General features: G+C 56.5%; 5 protein-coding genes across 5 annotated transcripts; 2 read left to right on the top strand and 3 right to left on the bottom strand.

The window, feature by feature from the left end:
* Window positions 1-544: 544 nt before the first annotated feature.
* On the top strand, window positions 545-4,254 carry BKA78DRAFT_333838 (cortical protein marker for cell polarity-domain-containing protein; the record flags this gene model as incomplete). Its single annotated transcript, XM_066890137.1, has 2 exons — window positions 545-3,980; window positions 4,028-4,254. 2 exons carry the CDS (start codon window positions 545-547, stop codon window positions 4,252-4,254), a joined length of 3,663 nt encoding a protein of 1,220 aa, XP_066739027.1.
* A 2,119-nt stretch (window positions 4,255-6,373) lies between these two features.
* Window positions 6,374-8,366, bottom strand: BKA78DRAFT_338934 (uncharacterized protein). Its single transcript, XM_066890274.1, has 3 exons — window positions 8,051-8,366; window positions 7,317-8,001; window positions 6,374-7,257 (listed from the first exon to the last, which is right to left on the bottom strand). Exons 1-3 carry the CDS (start codon window positions 8,120-8,122, stop codon window positions 6,530-6,532), a joined length of 1,485 nt encoding a protein of 494 aa, XP_066739026.1. The 5' UTR covers window positions 8,123-8,366; the 3' UTR covers window positions 6,374-6,529.
* A 2,077-nt stretch (window positions 8,367-10,443) lies between these two features.
* On the bottom strand, window positions 10,444-11,796 carry BKA78DRAFT_289314 (polysaccharide deacetylase). The gene is made up of 3 exons (XM_066885765.1): window positions 11,502-11,796; window positions 10,762-11,443; window positions 10,444-10,710 (listed from the first exon to the last, which is right to left on the bottom strand). The coding sequence occupies exons 1-3, from the start codon at window positions 11,605-11,607 to the stop codon at window positions 10,557-10,559; spliced, it is 942 nt and encodes a 313-aa protein (XP_066739025.1). The 5' UTR covers window positions 11,608-11,796; the 3' UTR covers window positions 10,444-10,556.
* A 1,221-nt stretch (window positions 11,797-13,017) lies between these two features.
* On the bottom strand, window positions 13,018-15,254 carry BKA78DRAFT_258275 (FAD monooxygenase-like protein; the record flags this gene model as incomplete). Its single annotated transcript, XM_066885266.1, has 5 exons — window positions 13,018-13,968; window positions 14,022-14,104; window positions 14,163-14,760; window positions 14,808-14,982; window positions 15,040-15,254. The coding sequence occupies 5 exons, from the start codon at window positions 15,252-15,254 to the stop codon at window positions 13,018-13,020; spliced, it is 2,022 nt and encodes a 673-aa protein (XP_066739024.1).
* A 2,180-nt stretch (window positions 15,255-17,434) lies between these two features.
* On the top strand, window positions 17,435-18,649 carry BKA78DRAFT_356979 (uncharacterized protein; the record flags this gene model as incomplete). The annotated part of the gene is made up of 2 exons (XM_066892147.1): window positions 17,435-17,536; window positions 17,594-18,649. 2 exons carry the CDS (start codon window positions 17,435-17,437, stop codon window positions 18,647-18,649), a joined length of 1,158 nt encoding a protein of 385 aa, XP_066739023.1.
* Window positions 18,650-19,220: the final 571 nt, after the last annotated feature.

Genomic DNA, 19,220 nt, shown 5'->3' with positions numbered 1-19,220 from the left:
CGTCGCAGCAGGAGCCAGAACGACGCCAAAGACGCCCGTCCGTGTGTTTTTCTGTCTCTCTCTCCCACGGCTCTCCCACTCCCTGACCCGTCTGCTCTGCGCGTTTCCACAAAACCTTCGCCCGCAGCTGCTGCCGTCACTCGTTTTGACCTCTTCGATCCTTTTGCTGCATTATTCAAGCCCATCTCTTTCCACCCACGTCCATCTGTTGCTCCTCACCTCAGTCTCTCGTTGCACACCACCCGCTTTCGCACCCCCCGACCGGCCTGCCCCTGCGAGTCTCAGCTCCCGGCCCTTCTAACGTTTCCGCAAATCTGTTCGTGGACCCCGATTCGCTGTCACCCATCAGATCTCTCATCTGCTGCCAAACCCCCCGCGACATGTCGGGCGAGCCACGTCTTTGATCCTCTCGTTACTTCTTCTGCTTAGTCGCCCTCACGCTTAGTCGCCCTCACGCTTAGTCGCCCTCACGCTTAGTCGCCGCGACTCCACGCTCTCTCTCGCTGTCCTCAACACCCACCTCTCCTCGCTGTCGGCCGCGGCTATGAGGTTCCACTCCTCGTACCCAGGCTCGCTGGCCGGCAGATTCTCCCTTTTCTTACTCACCACCCTCTACGCTCTCCCGCTCTGCGCCGCCGTCAACTTTACCGCTGCCACTTCGCTGAATCTGGACCTCGACTCCCTCGGCCATGTCGCTCTCGCAGGCAACTTTGACGCCGTCTCCCTCTACGAATGGATCGGCCAGAACGAGGCAACCTACACTCTCAACGGCAGCCAATCAATTCTCTCGCGCTTTCCCAATGGTGCCTTTGCTCACATTGCTCAAGGCGATGCCAACATCAATGCCATGTGCCCCTGGGTAAAGGATGGTGAGCTGCAGGGTATCGTCATTGGCGGCAACTTCACCAGCCTCGATAACCAGGCCGCCCAGGGTGTTGCCTTGTTCAACCCCAACACCTCGCAGGTCACGCCCATCTCAGGCCTTACCGGCAGCGTCAAGAGCTTGTACTGCGACGCTTCCTCTGGCATCGTCTACATGGGCGGTTTCTTCAACGGCGAAAACTCGACAAACGCCATTGCCTGGGTCGACCAAAAATTCAAGGACTTGCCCTTTGCCGGTTTCAACGGACCCGTTTACTCGATCGTCAAGGATTACGATGGCCATGTGGTTTTTGGTGGAAGCTTTGACGGATTGGGAAATACGAGCACGCCTGCCGAAAAAGACAAGCAAGTGATTCCGCTGGGCGCTGGAAACATTACGGCAAGCGGATCTTCCTCGACCGACGGCTTCAGCGACCCGAAGAACATCATTTGCAAGACTGGCCAGGGTGGATCGGGCAACGTGTGGCTGTTGGAGGACAATACCGCTGGATACTGGAAGGCCGAGTTTCAATTTGGATTCCAGCCTACTAAGCTGCGTCTTTACAACACCAACCAAGATGGCCGCGGTACCCAGACCTGGCGCTACACTGCTCTACCCGACAACGGCATCATGAACTTTACCTACATCGATTCGGACGGAAACAACAAGACGTGCGACGCCCGCTGTCCTCTGCCTCAGGGCAACACCACCTACCAGGACTTTCGCTTCGTCAACAAGGTTGGAATGAACTCGTTTCGCATCGACATTTCAGCCTGGTATGGAAGCGGTGCAGGTCTCGCCGGTATCGAATTGTACCAGGATGACATTTACGCTTTTGCGATCAACTCGTTTAACGAGCCAACCTGCACGAGCGTCAACCAATCAGCTTCGGCGACCTCGACGGGAAATTGGCAGGTTGAACCTTCGCACTCAAGCAGCTCGGAGTGGTTGTCCTTGAACTTTACGTCAGGCGAGGCCGTCAATAGCAGCTCTGCGTCGGTTGTTTTCGAGCCCAATATTCCCGAAGCTGGCGATTACACGGTCCTCCTCTACACTCCGGGATGCAAGCAGGACAACACTTGCGACACGCGTGGCATTGTCAACATTACTGGAACCATGAGGAACAGCAGCAGCACATCGTCGAGTGCGCCGATTTCAACCACGCTGTACCAGACCAACTACTACGACAAGTACGACACCATCTACTACGGCTACATTGACCAGAGGTCTGGCTCGTTCCGCCCCTCGGTCACGCTCACCCCTGCCGACGGACAGACTGGTCCTTTGAATGTGGTGGCCCAGCGCGTGCGTTTCGAGCTCATGAGTGCAAACTCTGGCGGGCTCAATGGTCTCTACGAGTATGACCCGAGCGTGGTGACCGTCAGCGATGATTTGTCCACTTCCGCCATCAATGCCGCGGGCAATACCCTCGGAGATGATGCCGTTATTAATGCCATGGTCACAAATGACAACACCATTTTCCTCGGTGGTAACTTCACCAGCAACAACGTCAGCAACGTCTTTGCCATTCGCGACAACACTTCGGTGGCCCTTGCAGACCGCGGACTCAACGCCGAGGTACACGCCCTGTACCTGAATGGCTCGGAGCTCTACGTTGGCGGAAACTTTACCAACACGGCCGACAACAACGTTGCAGGTCTGTCTGGTGTTGCCGTTTACTCCATTACCGACAATTCGTGGTCTGCCCTGGGTTCTGGCATCCGGGGCAGCGTCATCAGCATTGTGCCCATGCAACTCAACCTGACAAGCGGAAGCCCCGAGTATGTCATTGGCGTGAGTGGTGACATTACCGAGGTGTATGCCTACGGAAACAACGAAACGTTTGCCGTCGAGGGTGTCGCGCTCTGGTCACCCTCGAGAAAGAATTGGGTCCACAACCTCGAGATTGCCTCCATTTCTGTGGCAGGACGATTCTCAGGATACACCGAAGTGCCAGGATCCGATCCACTCTATGCTGGCTCCATTTCGTCACAGGCTGTAGAAGCGCGCGGCATCGTCTCTCTCATCGATGACAACGACCTTGGATTGTCCCCCTACTTTATTGATGTCACCAAGAGCACGAGTGCCAATTCGTCTGGTGTCTTGACGGCCATGGTGTACGACGAAAACAACATTAATGTCACCATCCTCGGAGGCCAGTTTACCGCAGCCTCGAAAAACGGCACGACGTTCAATAACCTCATCTTCGTCGACTCTGCCAACAACAATGCCGTTTCCGGTCTGACCACCGAACTCAATGCCACGGCTACTGTCAAGACTCTTGCTACCTCGGGCACAACGCTGTACGTTGGTGGCCAGTTCCAGGGCAACGTCTCGAGCAACCAGATCGACGGACTTTTGGTTTGGGATCTGCAAAACAGCCAACCTTCCTCTACTCAGCCTCAGTCTTTGATCAAGGACGGTGGTCAGGTGAATGTCAATGCCGTCGCCCCTCGGCCCAGCTCTTCAAGCGTCTTTGTCGGCGGCGATTTTGATTCTGCGGGCGCTTTCGGCTGCCCTGCGCTCTGCGTCTACGCCGTGGACCGCGGTCAGTGGACTTCGCCTGGTGGTAGCATCGAAGGATCAATCTCGGCTCTCTATTGGGTTTCGCAGCACCAGCTCATGGTCGCTGGCAACATTACGGTTGGTGGAAACACCACGACGCTCGCCCTCTTCAACGCCAAGCAGTCCAACTTTCAAACAGTGGATGGCGCCAGCAACGTTCCTGGTGTCGTCAACTCAATGACGGCTGCCAACAGCGACGGATCCCAATTCTGGATTGCCGGAACTGCTAGCAATGGCACGAGCTTCGTCATGCTAACCGCCTCTGACCCAGCCGACTGGAAGAGCATTGGATGGGCTCTTGGCGAAGACAGCGTCGTCAAGGGCATCCAAGTCCTGCCCGTCTCCAAGAACCACGACTCTTCGGACAAGATTGACAAGGACAAGGTCCTGGTCGTTCTCGGTGACATTAATCTGCCCTCGGTCGGTAGGGTCTCGGCCGCCGTGTACAATGGCACTGATTTCACTCCCTTCATCCTGTCGACTCAAAGCAACAACCAAGGCAGCGTGTCCCAAATCTTCGTCCAGAAGCCACAAAACGTCTTCAAGTCCAACGGTAAGTTGAATTCATGCATGTTTAGTATTCCAAGCTAATTCTTTCAGGTGGAAAACTGGCCTTGGGTCTGGTCGTACTCGTCTCGCTGGCCATTGCCCTCGGACTCACCATGGCGATTGTCGTGACTGGCATCGTTGCGGAGCGCATCCGCCGCCGGAACCAGGGCTACATGCCTGCTCCTACGTCCATGGGCGACAAGAATGCCAACCTCAACCGCATACCACCAGAGCATATATTAGGAAATCTGGACAATCCGGGACAGGAGCGTCTTTAGCCGATAATGATGCCGTGGAAGAAAAAAGCAGCAGTAATTGGCGTTTGCTAATTCCACATTCTCTTTTCCCTTTCTTGCCAGGGCGTAATGACCGGAATGTACAGAGAAGAGCCGAGAGAAGAAGAAGGGAACCCTTCACCACAAAGCGTTGTGTTTTGATAGCAAGGCGTCACCGGCGGATTCTTTGTTTTCTACTACCCCCTTGAGTTTTTGTCTTGATCTTGAACTTTTTTCTTTTCGACACCTTTTTTTCACTTCTTGTCAATCAATCATTCTGGTTTGGTTGGAGACTATACCCCGAACCAGGACGGACTTGGGGGACTACCGCCGACATCGGGACGATGCATGGATGGATGGACGGACAGAGGAAACGGATGGAACGCATAATGTGCGCGTATAGCACACGCGCACGGAAGGATGGATGGAAGGGTTTCTCTACTACAATCACTTTCTATCAATGTCGCCGCCCACTTCGCTACCCGCCATCTCTTTGTCTCTTTTCTCCCATATTCCGCCTGCTGCATAGCAGCGGCGGCATTGTCCTCTTTTTGCCTTTTCTTATTACCTCCCCCGCGTACCTGTACGGGTCAATCATCCACGCATAATTCAACGGCCGCACCATGGGTCGCAACATCGGACACCAACGGCCAAAGAGGAGCAAGGAACAGTATTGGCCACCGTCACGTTGTCTTTGCCTGCTCTACCGAAACCAGTATGGCTCAAACGAGGGACTGTCGCGCTCAAGGGTTCTTGGGGTGGATGACTGGAAGGAGGGAGAGATGGGAGAAAAGGACATGTGCTTGGAGAAAAGGACGGGTTTTCCCTTTCGAAACGACGCGGCGGAGCACCACGCACTCCATTACTACACCTGCATATTTCGCCGCCATGCCATTCCGCTGATCAAGATGGCGCCAGCACCCGCCGCCACGCGTACCATTACCCAGAAGCCTCGCTCCTCACTCGCTTTGCTTGGCATCCGACTCTTGGATCACCCACACCACCGCTCTTGCGGTCGGATGGACGAAGCGGAAAAATACGCACGCGCACGCTACCGCTGGCACTGGAGGACATTAGGCTGGCGGAAAGGGACGGACAACCACCACCACCACCATCATCATCATCATCATCGCAGCATCACTCATTGTCTTTTTACACCACCCTGGCTCATCAGCCAAGCCAGGTCAGGCCAGACCAGGCCAAGGAGGGTATGAACGATGGCTGCCCTGGCCTGTCCTGTCCGCGTCTAGTCGTCTAGTCTAGCTCCAGCTGTAGCCTTTTGTTTGAGAAATTACTTAATGTGTAGACCACTCACTTTTATCTTCGTCCATCATTGACCTTCAATTCTTTAGTTCTTGCAACTTTTTTTTTTCGCCGCTTTTGTTTTTGCGTTGTGTGGTTTTTTGGTTCTTGCCTTTTTGGAAGCCTGGGTGCTTCTCGCTGCTCGTTCTTGATATCCTTGAGCTGGCCTCTGACTGCTTGCTGCTGCTGTTCCCAGGGGGACTTTTTATTTCCCTTTTTCGCGCTTTGAGTCCGCTGTCATCGTCTGCTTTATATTCAGCTGTTGCTGTCGGCTCCGCTCCGCTCCGCTCACGGCTATTCTCTCTCTCTCTCTAGTGCTTTACCCGTCGTCGTCGTTGTCCTTCACACTACTACTACTATAAGGCTCGCCCCTTCCTTGCGCAAGGCCGCAAGATGACAGATGATGGATGATGGCGCATGCATCATGACCAGCCTGGCCTTTGTTTTTTTCTTGAATATTTTGCATTGTTTTTTTTTTTTTTTTTCACCCGTATCGAGAGATGGATGGAACGAAGGGACCAACCGATCGAACGAATGAATGAACGGGACACGTACGGCTGGCTCCCTGGATGAATGCGAACGCTTTGAACGTTTTGATGCAAGAGGAGCGCATCATGGGAAATCACCCAGCGGTGTTTTGGGGAGGTATTTCGGGTTGTTGTACGTAAAAGGAGAGATTGTTTGGTCTAGCTTGCATCTTCTAGCCGAACAAACCAAGTAGGGCAATTCATATATGATTGATTTGGAAGTCTATCAAATCGTTTTGGTCAAAACCACTTGCGTACGTGCTTGTATGTACTGGGAGCGGATGGCAGGCAGGCAGGCAGGCAGGCAGGCAAGCAGGGTTTGGAACTTTTTCAAAGAGATCCTTACATATGCATCTGTGTATCGTTTACTGAACACAAAAAAGCGCTAAATGCCTTTTGACACACTGCGTTGGATATACATCATCGCAAGGATACCACTTTGCCAACCGCTACAGCTTCGCCCTATCAGCCTCGTCCTGCTGCTGCTCTGCCACCTGCTCCCTCTTGACATCGCTCTCCCACTCCTTCTCGACGCTCTCCCAGCAATCATACGTCAGCAGCCAGTCGCCCACGCCGCCCATGCGCCACGGAAACGGATCGCTCCCCTGCACCAAGCCCTCGGCCGCCGGATCCACCTCCTCGCCGCGGGCCCGCCTCTCCTCGACCGCGTTCCACGCAGCAAACAGCGCGTCGCGCTCGGCACGCTGCGGCCCGTCGGCCACGTGGTAGAGGAACTGCTGCTGGTTTCCGCGGGCGACGACCGCCTCGGTTCGGGCCTTGCGGCAGGCTTCGTACACGCGGAGAGCGCGCGCCTTTGCGCGCTTGCCCTTGGACTTGTTGAGACGGCCCAGGCACAGCCCGAGGACGCAGGCGTCCTCGAAGCTCATGCCGGCGCCGCTGGCCAGGTAGGGCAGGGTGGCGTGGACGGCGTCGCCCAGCAGCGTGAAGGCGGCCGAGGCGTGCGACCAGGCGGGCTCCAGCGTGGGCCGGATGCACAGCCGCCACTTGTGCACCGATTCGCACAGGGCCAGCAGCTTGGGGATGCGCGGGTCCCAGTCGCGGAACGGCGCTTGCATCTCCGGGATGGAGCCCGGCGAGATGGTCACGTTGGGGGGCAGGTCGTCCGGCACGAGGAGCACCATGTTGAACCATTTGCCGCCGCGGAGGATGTAGTTGACTGGAGGGTTTGCGGTTAGAAGGGGACGAGTGGGAGGGAAAGGGGAGGAGGAGGGTTACCGGCGTGCATGTCTGGCCCAAGCCAGTAATTGACTTGCGGGTCGAGCACCAAGTCCCTCAGCTCGTCGTCCTCGAGCATCTTCTCCGTCTTTAGCAACAATCTGTACGCCAGATCGCCGGTCAAAACGGGCGGGTCCGGCCTGCCCAGCAGAATCTCTCGACATCGCGAGTTGATGCCATCAGCGCCCACGACAATGTCGGCGCGCACGCGCTCGCCGCTCTCCAGCACCGCCTCAGCCACGCTCTGGTCCAGCCCCAGGCCGGCCTGCTGTCCTGCCAGGTCACCGTCGAAGCAGACGACGTCCTTGACGCGGCAGCCGGTGCGGATGGCGACGCCGAGCTCCAGCAGGCGGGCGACGAGGGCGCCGTGTAGCTCCGCGCGGTGAAAGTCCCAGAACTCACTGCCGCCGCCAATGGCGTCCGCGTACGCCTTGAACGGCAGGCTGGCCAGCCTCTCGCCCTTCCACGACAGCATGTTGCAGCAGCGCGGCGTCGTCAGGTGCGCCGCCAGGTGCGGCTCGAGGCCCAGCGCCTTGAGTATGCGCACAGAGTTGGGTAGGCATTGGATCCCGGCGCCGACGTCTGCAAGCGCTGCTGCCGACTCGAGGATCGTCACCGAGTGTCCAGAAAGGAGGAGTGCGATGGCCGCGCAGAGACCGCCGAGACCCGCGCCGATGATGACGATCTGGGAGAGCTGTTAGCCATGCTTGGAGGGAATGAGAGGGTAGGAGTACTTCGAGTCTCTCATCCGCGGCGCGGTGCTGTTGTTCGAGGACGGGATTCGCGCGAGCTTGTGGGAAAGGCATGACGACAGCCGGTGCTGATGCCGACAGTACAGTACGAAGAAGAACGCAGGCTATCACCCGCAAACAAGACAACAGTCTTTCCTGGCCAGAATACGAAAATGCGAATGATGCTCAAAATGTTCCAGTAAGAGACAATTGAAACATGGCCGCGATGGCGCGCGGACTTGATATGAGGAGGCGCATGGCAGCACGAGGTCGCGTTCCGAAGCGTACGACAAAAGTTGATAGGTAAGGTTGGCAGCTAGCATGGAGCTAGGAAGTGGTGGCTTTCGATTGAGCAAGCAGCCGTCGTCGGCTGAGAGGAGTGGGGGAAAGTGGGGAGGCAGAAGTCGTTGCCGCTTCAACGACGTCTCTCCTTCAACACCACGCAATTCTTGATCAACAAACCCATCTCTCGACTACCACCAACCTTGATTGACGTGGATTGGGTGGTAATGTATAGAGAGGTGGTAGCTACAGAGCGCACCACTTCCTGGCCCTCTCATCCATCTTTTGGCATGCTTCTCGACCACCTCTTTGATAGGAAGCTTGAATCCCTGAACACATCGGGAACATTGCCGTAGGAGTATCCACGCTCTTTTCAAACTCCTTCAAGGGAAGACCGGAGAGCAATCGTAGTTGTTGAGACGACTTGTGCTGCAAACCTCGGTAGTGGCTTGGTTCGAAAGAGAGGCCTTGCAGTCTACCAGCGGTAGATCTACTTGGCCAAGTCTAAAAGGTATCCATCTTTGCATCTCAATGGAAGAGAAGGTCTCATCTGGCACGACGTGGACGTATGAATCATTCGTCGGGCTGATTTTCCCGTGGTCTACTCCACATCGGCCATGTCAGGTTGATGTGACAAATCTACGTTTTCTTCGGATTGGACTTGGGGTAGTTGTTTTTCTCGCCGTATTGTTCTGTTCCTCTCGCTTGAGCTTGCTTTTGCGCTCGGTGGGAACCCCTTCTTTTCCGTAGTTTTCAAAAAGTCGGCCGGATTGCGAGTCCTACTCTTGTCCTCGTCGCCGGGAACGCGGCCCAGGACATGAAACCGGAGTTCTTTCTTGCCGGCTTTGGTTTTTTCCTTGGGCGCCTCCTTCGAGTTATCCTTGCTCTTTCAGAGTTGGGGTACGAGTAGCAGTGCGAAAACTGGTTTCTTGGGTAGGTGATAGAGAAGAGAAGCGCGAGTTGGGTTTTGGAATTGAGCGTGGGCACCGCTTTCTTCCGCTGCCGCAGAGGTCGCGCCTACATGTACCTCCCAGGTCGCCAAAACACTACCATCAATGACCAGATTCGGTCTGGCCTCAGCAGTGACGTCCAAGTGCGGCCAGCGAGGCAGGCGCGACCATGACACTGACTGCACCAGCAGGACCAGAAAGAGCACAAGCCGCCTCGCCAGCGCCCACACGCCGACTTAAAAACCCTCCAGCCTCCCTCTCCTCTCTATCCTGTTGAACAACATCGACAACCACCAACCACCGACCTACTGGGCCCGTGTCCGCTCCCCAAAAATCTCAATCTCCTAGAGGCCTCTCCCGGGATGATGACTTCAATGGTTGCTGTGCTGTAAATCCGGCGAGTCTTCGTTCTCGGGGTTGGATGACTGTTTTTGGGGTGGTGGTTACGCGGTCCATGGACACTTGATTCTCCGCATCTTGCTCACAGGATGCCTCGTCCCCGGAGATTGAAGATCCTTCCTCTAGCTTAGCTTTTGTGTTGTATCATACATCTGAATTTGAATGCTACTCTTGACTTGCACACTTTGAGGCGCGTGTACTTTTTTAAGTCTTCATGCCTGGGTGATTGAATGCTCCTTGTACCTCTACGTTAAGACCTGATGGCTCTAACTGTTGAGGAAATTACTGCTCCCTGTCCTCCCTGTGTCTCTCAATTCGACCTGGTCTCGATAGCTCTCAGGCTCAACTTGACGGTCAATAGCAACAGGTTGTCGGGGCAACAAGCAGCCTCAGATTTGCTAACCCCTCCGTCTTTTCTCCTCTGCCCACGATCAGCTACCAAGACTCGCTGTAGCTCAGTCATCTTGCTCACAAGGTGGGCAAATAAGATTATCCTCACGAGACCGACATCAGTCGCAAGCAAGACCAGGACTAATTTGGCCTCACCGCCGACAGATTCAAGCACAGCCCGATGATTGAGCACGCTGCCGACCTGGAGCAATTTGCGAGCCTCACGGGCGGAGGATATCGTTCCTCCGAGGCTTCAAGCAAGCACAAACATGACCGAAGATAACAAAGTGGGGAAGGCCGTCCGAAGTCCTGGACTAACGGAGACGCCAGGAGCGAACAATGGTCACCATGTCCACACCAAGAGCTCATTGCATGGCATTGAAGAATTTCCATTACACACGCGGCTAAAGAAAAACAACCCACCCAATCATGGCATTCGTCGGTCGTCCGTTCCAATTACAATTTTGATTCGTACATCATCTTACAACTCAAACACCCACCGGCGGCTTCTTCAACATTTCTCCAGCAGGCGCGGGCATCAGCGCGCCCTCTGGCACCGGATTCCTGGCCTTGAAGTCGTCGCACATTTGCTCCATCGTCACCCACTCGACGCCTTCGTGCTTGTTGATGTGCTCGATGATTCTGAGTTCGTTAGACTGGTCCCAAACCTCGCTCGGAAGAACAACAACATACCTCTCGTGCATCAACAACACATGCGGCCTGCCGCTGACGTCGGGGTGGATCGTCATGGGGAAGACAAACTCGTCGTACTCGCGGTAAAAGTAGTCAAAATGGTCCATCCAGAGCTCCTCGACGACTTTGGGGCTGACCCAGCCGTGGCTGTTGGGGGCGCCCTTGATGAACATCATGGGGGGCAGATCGTCGATGTACCAGCTGCCGGGAATCTCGACGATGCCCGTCTCCTTGCCCTTTGTGAGGGGCTTCATCCAGTCCTTTGCGCGCTTGGAGTAGTCAATCTTGGTCCAGGCGTCGTCGGTGCGCAGCCAGTAGCACTGGTAGTCCGAGTGGCTCATCGAGTGGTCGTACTCGATGCCGTAGCTGAGCAGCAGGTCGGCGCCCTCGCGCGACACCTCCCACCACGGCGCGACGCTGCCGCGCGGCGGCTTGCCCGCAAACTCGCTCAGCATCCGGTACGTCTTGTCCAGCACGTCGCGCTGCTGCTCCAACGTCATGTCCTTGGGGTTCTCGTGGCTGTAGCCGTGCAGCCCAATCTCGTGCCCCGCGTCGCGGATCGCCGCGCAGTCCTCTGGGAACGTCTCCAGGCTGTGCCCCGGAATGAACCACGTCGCCTTGATCTTGTACTTGTCGAAGAGCTTGAGCAGCCGCTGCACGCCAATGGTGCCGGCGAACATGCCTGCGCCATCATGTGAGTTTGATGCTGGCTGCGAGTCGAAAGGAGATGAGCAACGCACCTCGAGATATGTCGCTCGTCGAGTCCTCGCCGCCATAGGACCCGAGCCAGCCCGCCACCGCATCAATATCCACGCCGTAGCTGACCAAGACGCGCTTCTTGCCCATTGTGGAGGTTGAGTTGTAGAGGATGTCGACGCAGAGCAAACAAACGAGGCGGATCAGAATTCAAGGTCAATTGCTCTCGAGCAGCAAGACAGACGGGAAGAGGCGCAAGCAAGCCAACAGGAAAAAGATGACAGATGCCAAAAGAGAAAAGAGCGAGCAGAGGGGAGAAATAATACCAACCTACCCCACCATCCATGCAGGCACCACGAAGCTCCACAGCCGCGGGGCGCGGCGGCGCAAATCAAACACCGCCGGGCCTGCCATCGAGCCGTGTCCATCCAGAATAGTCGTATCTCCAAACCCGATCTCTCCAACTGCTCGCCCTTTGCCGTCCATCTTGCACCACTCACACACGCGCCTTAGTCATAGCAACGGGCGCGCCAGACGCCGTGCCGCGCTGGGCATCTACTCCAAAAGTCTCCAACCAGACAGACTTATCTGCGCGCGCGCGCGCTCTCCGTATACATATACCCAACGCAAACGCAAACGCAGTTGGAGATTTGACCCCGCGAGTATGTGCCCAAAGAAAGGGAATTTGTCATCCTCTCCACTCGCTACGTCTGCGTTCATCGTGTGCATGCCCCTCCATCGCGTCGGGTGGTCGACCGATCGCCCCGCGCCTCTCTCCCCCCGCGCGCCCCCCGGCTTCCATTATGCTGCGGTGCGGTGTGGTGCACAGAGCTCCTCTTGCCCCCCCATCATCCCCTTCCCACCGCATCGCACCACGGCCATCATGTCACCACAGGAGGGCGGCGGCGACCAGATGATGAAAGTGGGGGAAGAGCTGGGTGCAAAGTGGGCGGCGGTTCCTTGGATAAGGGCACCTCACCTTGCACGTTGGCCATAGCTCCATCCCCTTTGCGGTATAGCGCGCGTGCTTGGACCCTGCTTGCTTGAGGCTGTGTCGTGATTGGTTGCGTGTCTGGATGGAAGGCGGGCCGGGGTCCGCGGGGGTTCCGTCGGACTTGGGTTGTGAGGATGTGATGGCAGAGGCATGGCGAGGGAATGGAATGGGAGAAGTGAGAAGGGATGGGTTCGTCGAGATCTCGTTGTGAGAGACTGGTATGCAATCCCATGGGCAAAGTCAAGCAACATTTGAGCGGTTTTCGTCTTCAGCGACAAGACCATCTGTTGGTACCTCTGGCAAAGAAAGAGGACAAAGAAACCAGAAAATGCGTTTCAAAAAATGACCGTGGCGCCTAACCATAGAATCGACAGCAATTCTACCTGTAAACAAAAACAAATGGAGAGAAAAAACCAAAATCTTGACTCATTATCATGCTCTTACTTGTTTGTCAAACCCATGTATCCAACGCCTTTCATCTACGCGCCCATGGCCTAGAAATACGCAAAATGCTCCCCTCTTCTTCTACAAGCTCACACCGTCTCATCCCCTGCACTCCATAACGTCTAGTATGCCTGGCCGGGTAAATCGCACGTCAAAAAGCGCTCAAAGTACTCGTCCAAGAAGCGCATGGCGCCAGCGCCGCTCTCCCTCGTGGTGGCCTCCTGCCAGATCTTGATGGTGCCGACGTAGCCATCGGGGCGCACGACGGCGACGGCGACCTGGTCGGCGTCGAGCGTGTCCGGGCCCAGCCACTTGTCGGTGCACGTCTGGCGGCGCGTGTCCATGTGCGGCACGTTGTCGAGGTAGACGGTCCACGGCGAGTCGCGCAGCACCTGGGGCAGGTCGGCAATCTCGAGGCGGTCCTTGGCCATGCGCGTGACGAGCGCAAACGTGAAGAGGCACGAGATGGGCGTGTACCGCTCCGGGCACACAAACTCGTCGTGCGGCGCCGCCACGGGCGGCTGCAGCGTGTAGCTGGCGTTTGCGGCCGCCGACACGCGCCCGATGAAGGACGCGCTGCTGTTGGCCGCCGAGCACGCCTTTTCCAAGAACGGCCGGCTGCGGTGCACGTCGTTGGCGAAAAAGTAGATGCGGAACTGGCCCAGCGTGGGAATGTCGAGCTGTATGTCGACGGGGTTGGCGTCAATGTACCGCGTCACCTTGGCCGGCGAGGGAAGGCAGCCGGGCTTGAGGGCGCCGCTGCCCATCGAGTCCGTCGCCACGTTCAGGTCGTTTTCGCCGTACTCGGCCCCGATGCCGCTGATGAAGCGCACGTTCTTCATGAAGTTTTGCGCCAACGCCGTCGAGTCGCCTGCGGCAAAGGCATTTGCGTGCTCGTAGTCAAACGAAATGAGGTCCTGCGCAATCTTGCGCCGCTCGTCTTCATACGACGCCAGCAGCTCGGGCTTTGCGATTTTGCGGATTACGAGGTTGAGCTTCCAAGCCAGGTTCCAGGCATCGTGGAGCGATGTGTTCATGCCTTGGGCGGCTTTGGGGGAGTGTGTGTGGGAAGCCTGCGCAGTTGTGAGTCTCGTCTCCAAAGTGAAAAAGACTGGGGAAGTCTTACATCTCCGGCAATAAAGACTCGCCCCCGGTCGTCGATGAATCTTGTCGCCACGCGCTGGCCCACTTGATATCTCCCGTACCATTCTTGGAAAAAAGTCAGCAAAGACCCCATTCATACCATTTCTCCTTCGGTTCGACTCACCGACAGACTTCCACCGCAGGAAAAACGGGTGCATAATCTCCTGAGCTCTTTGCATGACGAACTCTCGCGTGAGCTCATCCTTGGACGTGCTCCCCCTCGACTCGGGCTTGAGTTCAATGTACAGCCGCGTCAGGTTGCGCTCGCGTGGGATGACGAGCACCGATCCCGCCTCCTCCGAGTAAATCACTGCCTTGGACCACAGGTCTGGGAAGTCGCTCTCAATCTGCCCGTCCAAGACGCCCCAGATGGCGTCCGACGACGCTCCCAACGGCTGCGCTCCCGGCATCGACTTGCGCACCTGCGAATGCGCCCCGTCGCATCCCACCACGTAGTGCGTACTCATGGTCTTTTTTTGCTGCTGCACATCGGCCTTGCACGTGACTTGGATGGGTGATGTCTTGCCCTGCAGGTACTCGAAATCCATAAAGGCCGTGTTTCTCTGCACCTCTACACCCCTCTCCTTGAGGTCGTTGATGAAGAGCTGCTCAATCATTCCCTGGTGGACCAGAAGGATGTAGGGATCCCGCAAGTCTACCGTCTCGTGCGGATAGTGCACCTCTCTCCCGGCTCTGTGCATCTTTTCCGTCAATGATGATCTCTGCTCTTCCGTTAGCTCCCGAAACTATGGCAAGCGCGTGCTCCTACCCAGAAACAAATGTCAAAGACTTTGACGCCTTTTCGCAGGATGGGATCCGCGATGCGCATCTGGCGCAGCGTCTCGATGGATTTGGGCTGCAGACCATCGGCTCTTCCCGTCAGGGTTCGCTCTGGTCTGTCATCGATGATTTCCACCTTGATCCCGAAGCGCGCGAGGTTGTCTCTGAGACGGGATTCAGTCCACTTTCTTCAATCAGGAAATTTCGAGACGGAATCCTACGCGAGCATGAGGCCGGCCGGGCCGGCGCCGACGACGAGCACCTCTGATTTCGAATGTGTCGGGCCATGGGAGGAATTGGGGAGGTAGGGAATATCGGCTTGTAAAATGTCGACGCTGCCTTCTCTGAGTTCGCCATTCGGAATTCTGCTGGGGGACATTTTGTGGAACCTTGGAGGAGCGCTGCGCTTGATCAGCCCCCAGATATGCGGCGCCATTGCAATAAAAGGAGCGTAAACAGTGAGTGGTGTAAAGTGGGAAGAGTGGTGGTCATTTTGAGGATCATCGAAGCGTCGTGATGGGTTTTGAGCGGACACGACAGGGGAGGGGCAACACACTCTTGTTCAAGGATGCAGCCAAATGGCCGTTGCGGGTGGCCTGATTGAGATCCAGAATTTTTGGTCGCAAGCAGCAGAGAAAGGTCCCCGTCATGGAGAGTTTGAGCGAGAGGAGGCTCGTCGGGATTCGGGAGGCCCCCAGCGAGCACTAGCAGCCATGCAAAGTGGCGGGCCGGCCGTTGGCCTCCCCCACTACTGCAACTTCTCACTCCCACGCTTCACCTGCTGAGTTATCGTCATCTCTCGGTGCTAAGCGCTTGATGGCGCTCGCATGGCATCGCCTGCCGTCTGTTTCCTCACGTGCTGGTTGGCATCGGATGGCGCACTCGACCCGGATCAGATTTTTGTTGCTCCCGTGTACGTCAACATGCCCAAACAGGAGCCTCGGACGGGAGGCACCGTCCTCCGCCCCAAGCGTCTACTCACTGTGTTCCGACATGGCGCCGTCTTGGATGCGACTTGTTGGTTGTTTTGTTCGGGCTTTTTTGCGCCTATTCGTCGACATTTCAGGCGGGCCAGAGAGGCAGTGTTGGACGTCGTGTTCTCAGAATGATGCAACAACAACAACGCCTTTGTCCACGAAGATCGCGACCCTCTCATCTTTGCTGTGGCTGCCTCACAGAGACTAGGCAACTAATTTCACCGACTCTCCAGCAAAGCCGGCGCATCCGGCCAAATAGGAGGCCGGTTTCTCCAGCGTGGTGTTTCAGCCTTACTGAACGGCCTCGCTACCGGTCCTCCGTGTCGGTCTGGCAACCCTCGATTTCTGACTCGACACGACCTTGACTGACTTGTGTGTGTGGGAGTTGTCGAGGGATTCAGGTTCCGTTCCGGCCTGCGAGAAGGACCCTGTGCAAGAGCTTGGAAGAAGGGGGCAGAAACCAAAACGTCGTCCTCCTCATCGTCGGCGACGCCGAGCTGTGTGACGAACCCATCTCTTTTTCCTTCTTCGTCCTCGTCTGGCCCAAGCACCATTCGTCCTCCGCACTTTGAACCCTGCGTTTCCGCTGGATCGCCCATTTGCAGAGCGTTCTTCCGTTCCCCGTATAGCCCTCCGCCCTCCAAGCGAGGCGAAGATCCTCAGCGCGTGGCTTTTGCTGGAGACGGCTTGGTGCTGGGACCACGTTCGCGCACTTTAAATGGAGCACCGCGGTAATGGCAGGACTTCGCTTGTAGGTGCTGTATGACCACAGGTGCCATCGAGATTCGCCGAGAGCGGACAATTTTTGACTCCGTTATTGGGGTTCAGCAGTCTTCTGGGAGGCGTACGTATCGAGCTTGCGCACCTTTCCATGCCCTCCACGCGTTCGGCTACATATCCTCGGGTAAAGCCGTCGCATGGGTGCGAAGGTCTCCGCCAAAACAAAAGGCTGCTGTCTCCTCTTCATTGTTGACCCGTGGTCCCTAGAATCCCAGATTGTTGCATCTGTTGGCTTGTTAGGAAGCTCCTGCCAGGGGGTAGCCCTTGCCTGATTTGGAAGGTGAGCAGACTCATATTCGATCCAGCATGCCAACGTCGACTTCCTAGTGTTGAGGTACCGCAGGGAAATTAAAAGAGCTTGGGCTTCCAGAAGGTGGGATATGGAGAACACTGAGCCTTCTCATAGGACGGGTACGAAAAGCTGACAAGTGATTGGGTGCCATGTGGCAACCTTTGGAGCTACACCCTTGCTTTCCATGCCTTTCTGAGCCCTGCAGCACCTCATGAGCACAGCAGGAGCTTTGTACTGACGAACGCGGGAAAGCAGCCTCTAGAATCCTCAATAGCATGCTAAAGAATCCCAGTTCCCCAAAGCTAATACCTCCCGGATGCGTACATATGTTCTGAAAGGGTTGGCATTGAGAGTCGTCATGGTGTGCTCTCAATTGCACCTGCGCGGTTAGGGTGCTCCCGCCCCATCCTCACCACCAAACTGAAAGTCACGGCCACCATGATGTCGTCGATTATGTCGGCGATGATGTCGTCGAACCCACGATGAAAGCAAAATTCCCGTGCAGCAATTTTTCATCTTTCCCATCCGCATCCTCCCATCAACTTCGCCAGCTGCTGAGGATTCAGCATGGTTCGAAACGTCGGAAAAGAAAGGCCCAAGTCCTTTTGGCTTCGCCCCATCGACTTTGAGACCTGGAGGGTCCGCAGCGACAGAGCGATTGAGCTCAGGGTGAGACGACAGCTCCTCATGATCTCCAAAACGAGGTGTATGCTAACCGACATCAAGAACTTCAACGAGTCGCCCTTCTTCAGCCTGCCTCGCGAGATTCGCAACGAGATCTACAGGTTCGCCCTCGTCAACGACGAACCGGTCCGCTTCTTCGCCGACCTGTGCACTTCGCAGGAAAGACAATTCGGCCGCGAGCACCATCAAGTCGGCGGCCTCACCTCCATCTACCTCATGAACCTATTCAACAATGGCTTCAACATCGACGCCATTGAGGCTGACGACGAGGACGAGTACTTCGGCGAGAGCATCACGTACGACGTCGACGGCAAGCTACTCATCAACCAGTTCCGAGTGGTGCGCGACAGCGGCTGGAGCGGCGGCGGCAGCAAGAGACATCGCGCCGCGGGCCTCTTCACCGTGTCGCGTGCCGTGCACCGCGAGAGCATGCACACCATGTACAAGGAGACGCGCTTCATCTTCCCAGACGTGTACGGCTTCGTCGGACTGCAGCGCTTCTTCCAGACCATCGGCCACCGCAGCCTGGCGCATCTGCGCAAGCTGACTGTCCATCTCCCTCCGTGGAACTTTAACAAGCCGATGGACCACGCGCGCTCCAACATCATCTACGCGTCGGCCAGGGCCCTCGGCCTGCGCGAACCCGGCTGCAAGCCGCGCGACCGTCTCCTCGGCGCGTTCCGCCGCGTCTGCGACACCATACTGGCGCTGAACCCGGGACTCCAGGAGCTCGACCTCATCGTGGCGCCGTACAGCGCCAAACACTACGAGCAGGTGATTGCGCCGGCCAACTTGAGCAACGACGACGACGACGATGAAGTGGTCCTCCGCGACGCCGACATCTTCCCTGTCAACAAGCACCGCAACCCCAAGTACGCGGCGCGCGCCGAGGCCGAGGAGCACTACCTCAAGCAGCTGTCGACGCTGGCGCCGCGCCTCAAGGTGCGCTTCCTCGCGCTCGAGTACACGACGAAGCTCACCCCGCAGCTGGACGAGGCCAAGGTAGAGGAGTACTGGAGGCAGGTTGAGCAAAAGTGTCGCAAGTGGGGCTTCGAGTACGTCAAGCTGGTCGACAAGACGGATTGGGACGACTTGTAGCTGGCAACTGGACATCAGTAACCGGCAACTGACAACTCTCCCGGAAAGTCAAAAGCGGAAAGGCAAAGGTGTTTGCAGGATGGATGGATGAATGGATGTACGGGTGGATGGAAGCGTGGAAGGGGTCGAGCGAACTGGTCATCGTCGTGTCGTCGTCGTCGCGATGCTTTCTTTCTTAGTCTGCATGGGTGGCTTCAGTTCTGCCTGGATACCCAGATCGACGTACAGCAAGCCTTTAAAGTACCTGCGTAATTGAGCAAATTCTTGAGGCTTCTCCTTCAGGTCGTCGTCACTACATCACTCAAATCGTGTGCGCAAGTGCCCTCCTCCCTGCCCACCCTTGGATGGCATAATCCCCATCACCTACCTTCCTGTGAAAAATGCCGAACTCCCACAATGAGTAGGACACCAGACCTCTCGCTCCCCCTCCACCTCTTCGACGCCTTCGCTTTGAATGAGCTCACTGCACCCCTCCTTCCCCCACATCATCACCTCCTCGACTCGCCAGCCAAACTACAACAGGCGCTCAATTAACAACGCCATTGGCCATCCCGTTCTCCACGCCTTCCCC

The sequence above is a fragment of the Phyllosticta capitalensis genome (genome assembly GCF_038381095.1).
Source record: "Phyllosticta capitalensis strain CBS 128856 chromosome Unknown BKA78scaffold_12, whole genome shotgun sequence".
In the NCBI taxonomy this organism is placed as follows: domain Eukaryota; kingdom Fungi; phylum Ascomycota; class Dothideomycetes; order Botryosphaeriales; family Phyllostictaceae; genus Phyllosticta; species Phyllosticta capitalensis.
Note: the sequence above shows the minus strand (reverse complement) of the source record. Positions and strands in the feature narration are given on the sequence as shown.

What these genes read in the sequence shown, in the direction of transcription:
- BKA78DRAFT_338934 (XM_066890274.1), bottom strand. Translation starts at nt 8,122, where the DNA reads ATGCCTTTCCCACAAGCTCGCGCGAATCCCGTCCTCGAACAACAGCAC. An exon ending in CCGCGGATGAGAGACTCGAA is followed by an intron (nt 8,002 to 8,050) that starts GTACTCCTACCC and finishes CAGCTCTCCCAG; the next exon opens with ATCGTCATCATCGGCGCGGG. An exon ending in TGGGCCAGACATGCACGCCG is followed by an intron (nt 7,258 to 7,316) that starts GTAACCCTCCTC and finishes CAAACCCTCCAG; the next exon opens with TCAACTACATCCTCCGCGGC.
- BKA78DRAFT_289314 (XM_066885765.1), bottom strand. Translation starts at nt 11,607, where the DNA reads ATGGGCAAGAAGCGCGTCTTGGTCAGCTACGGCGTGGATATTGATGCG. An exon ending in GACGAGCGACATATCTCGAG is followed by an intron (nt 11,444 to 11,501) that starts GTGCGTTGCTCA and finishes ATGATGGCGCAG; the next exon opens with GCATGTTCGCCGGCACCATT. An exon ending in GTGTTGTTGATGCACGAGAG is followed by an intron (nt 10,711 to 10,761) that starts GTATGTTGTTGT and finishes TAACGAACTCAG; the next exon opens with AATCATCGAGCACATCAACA.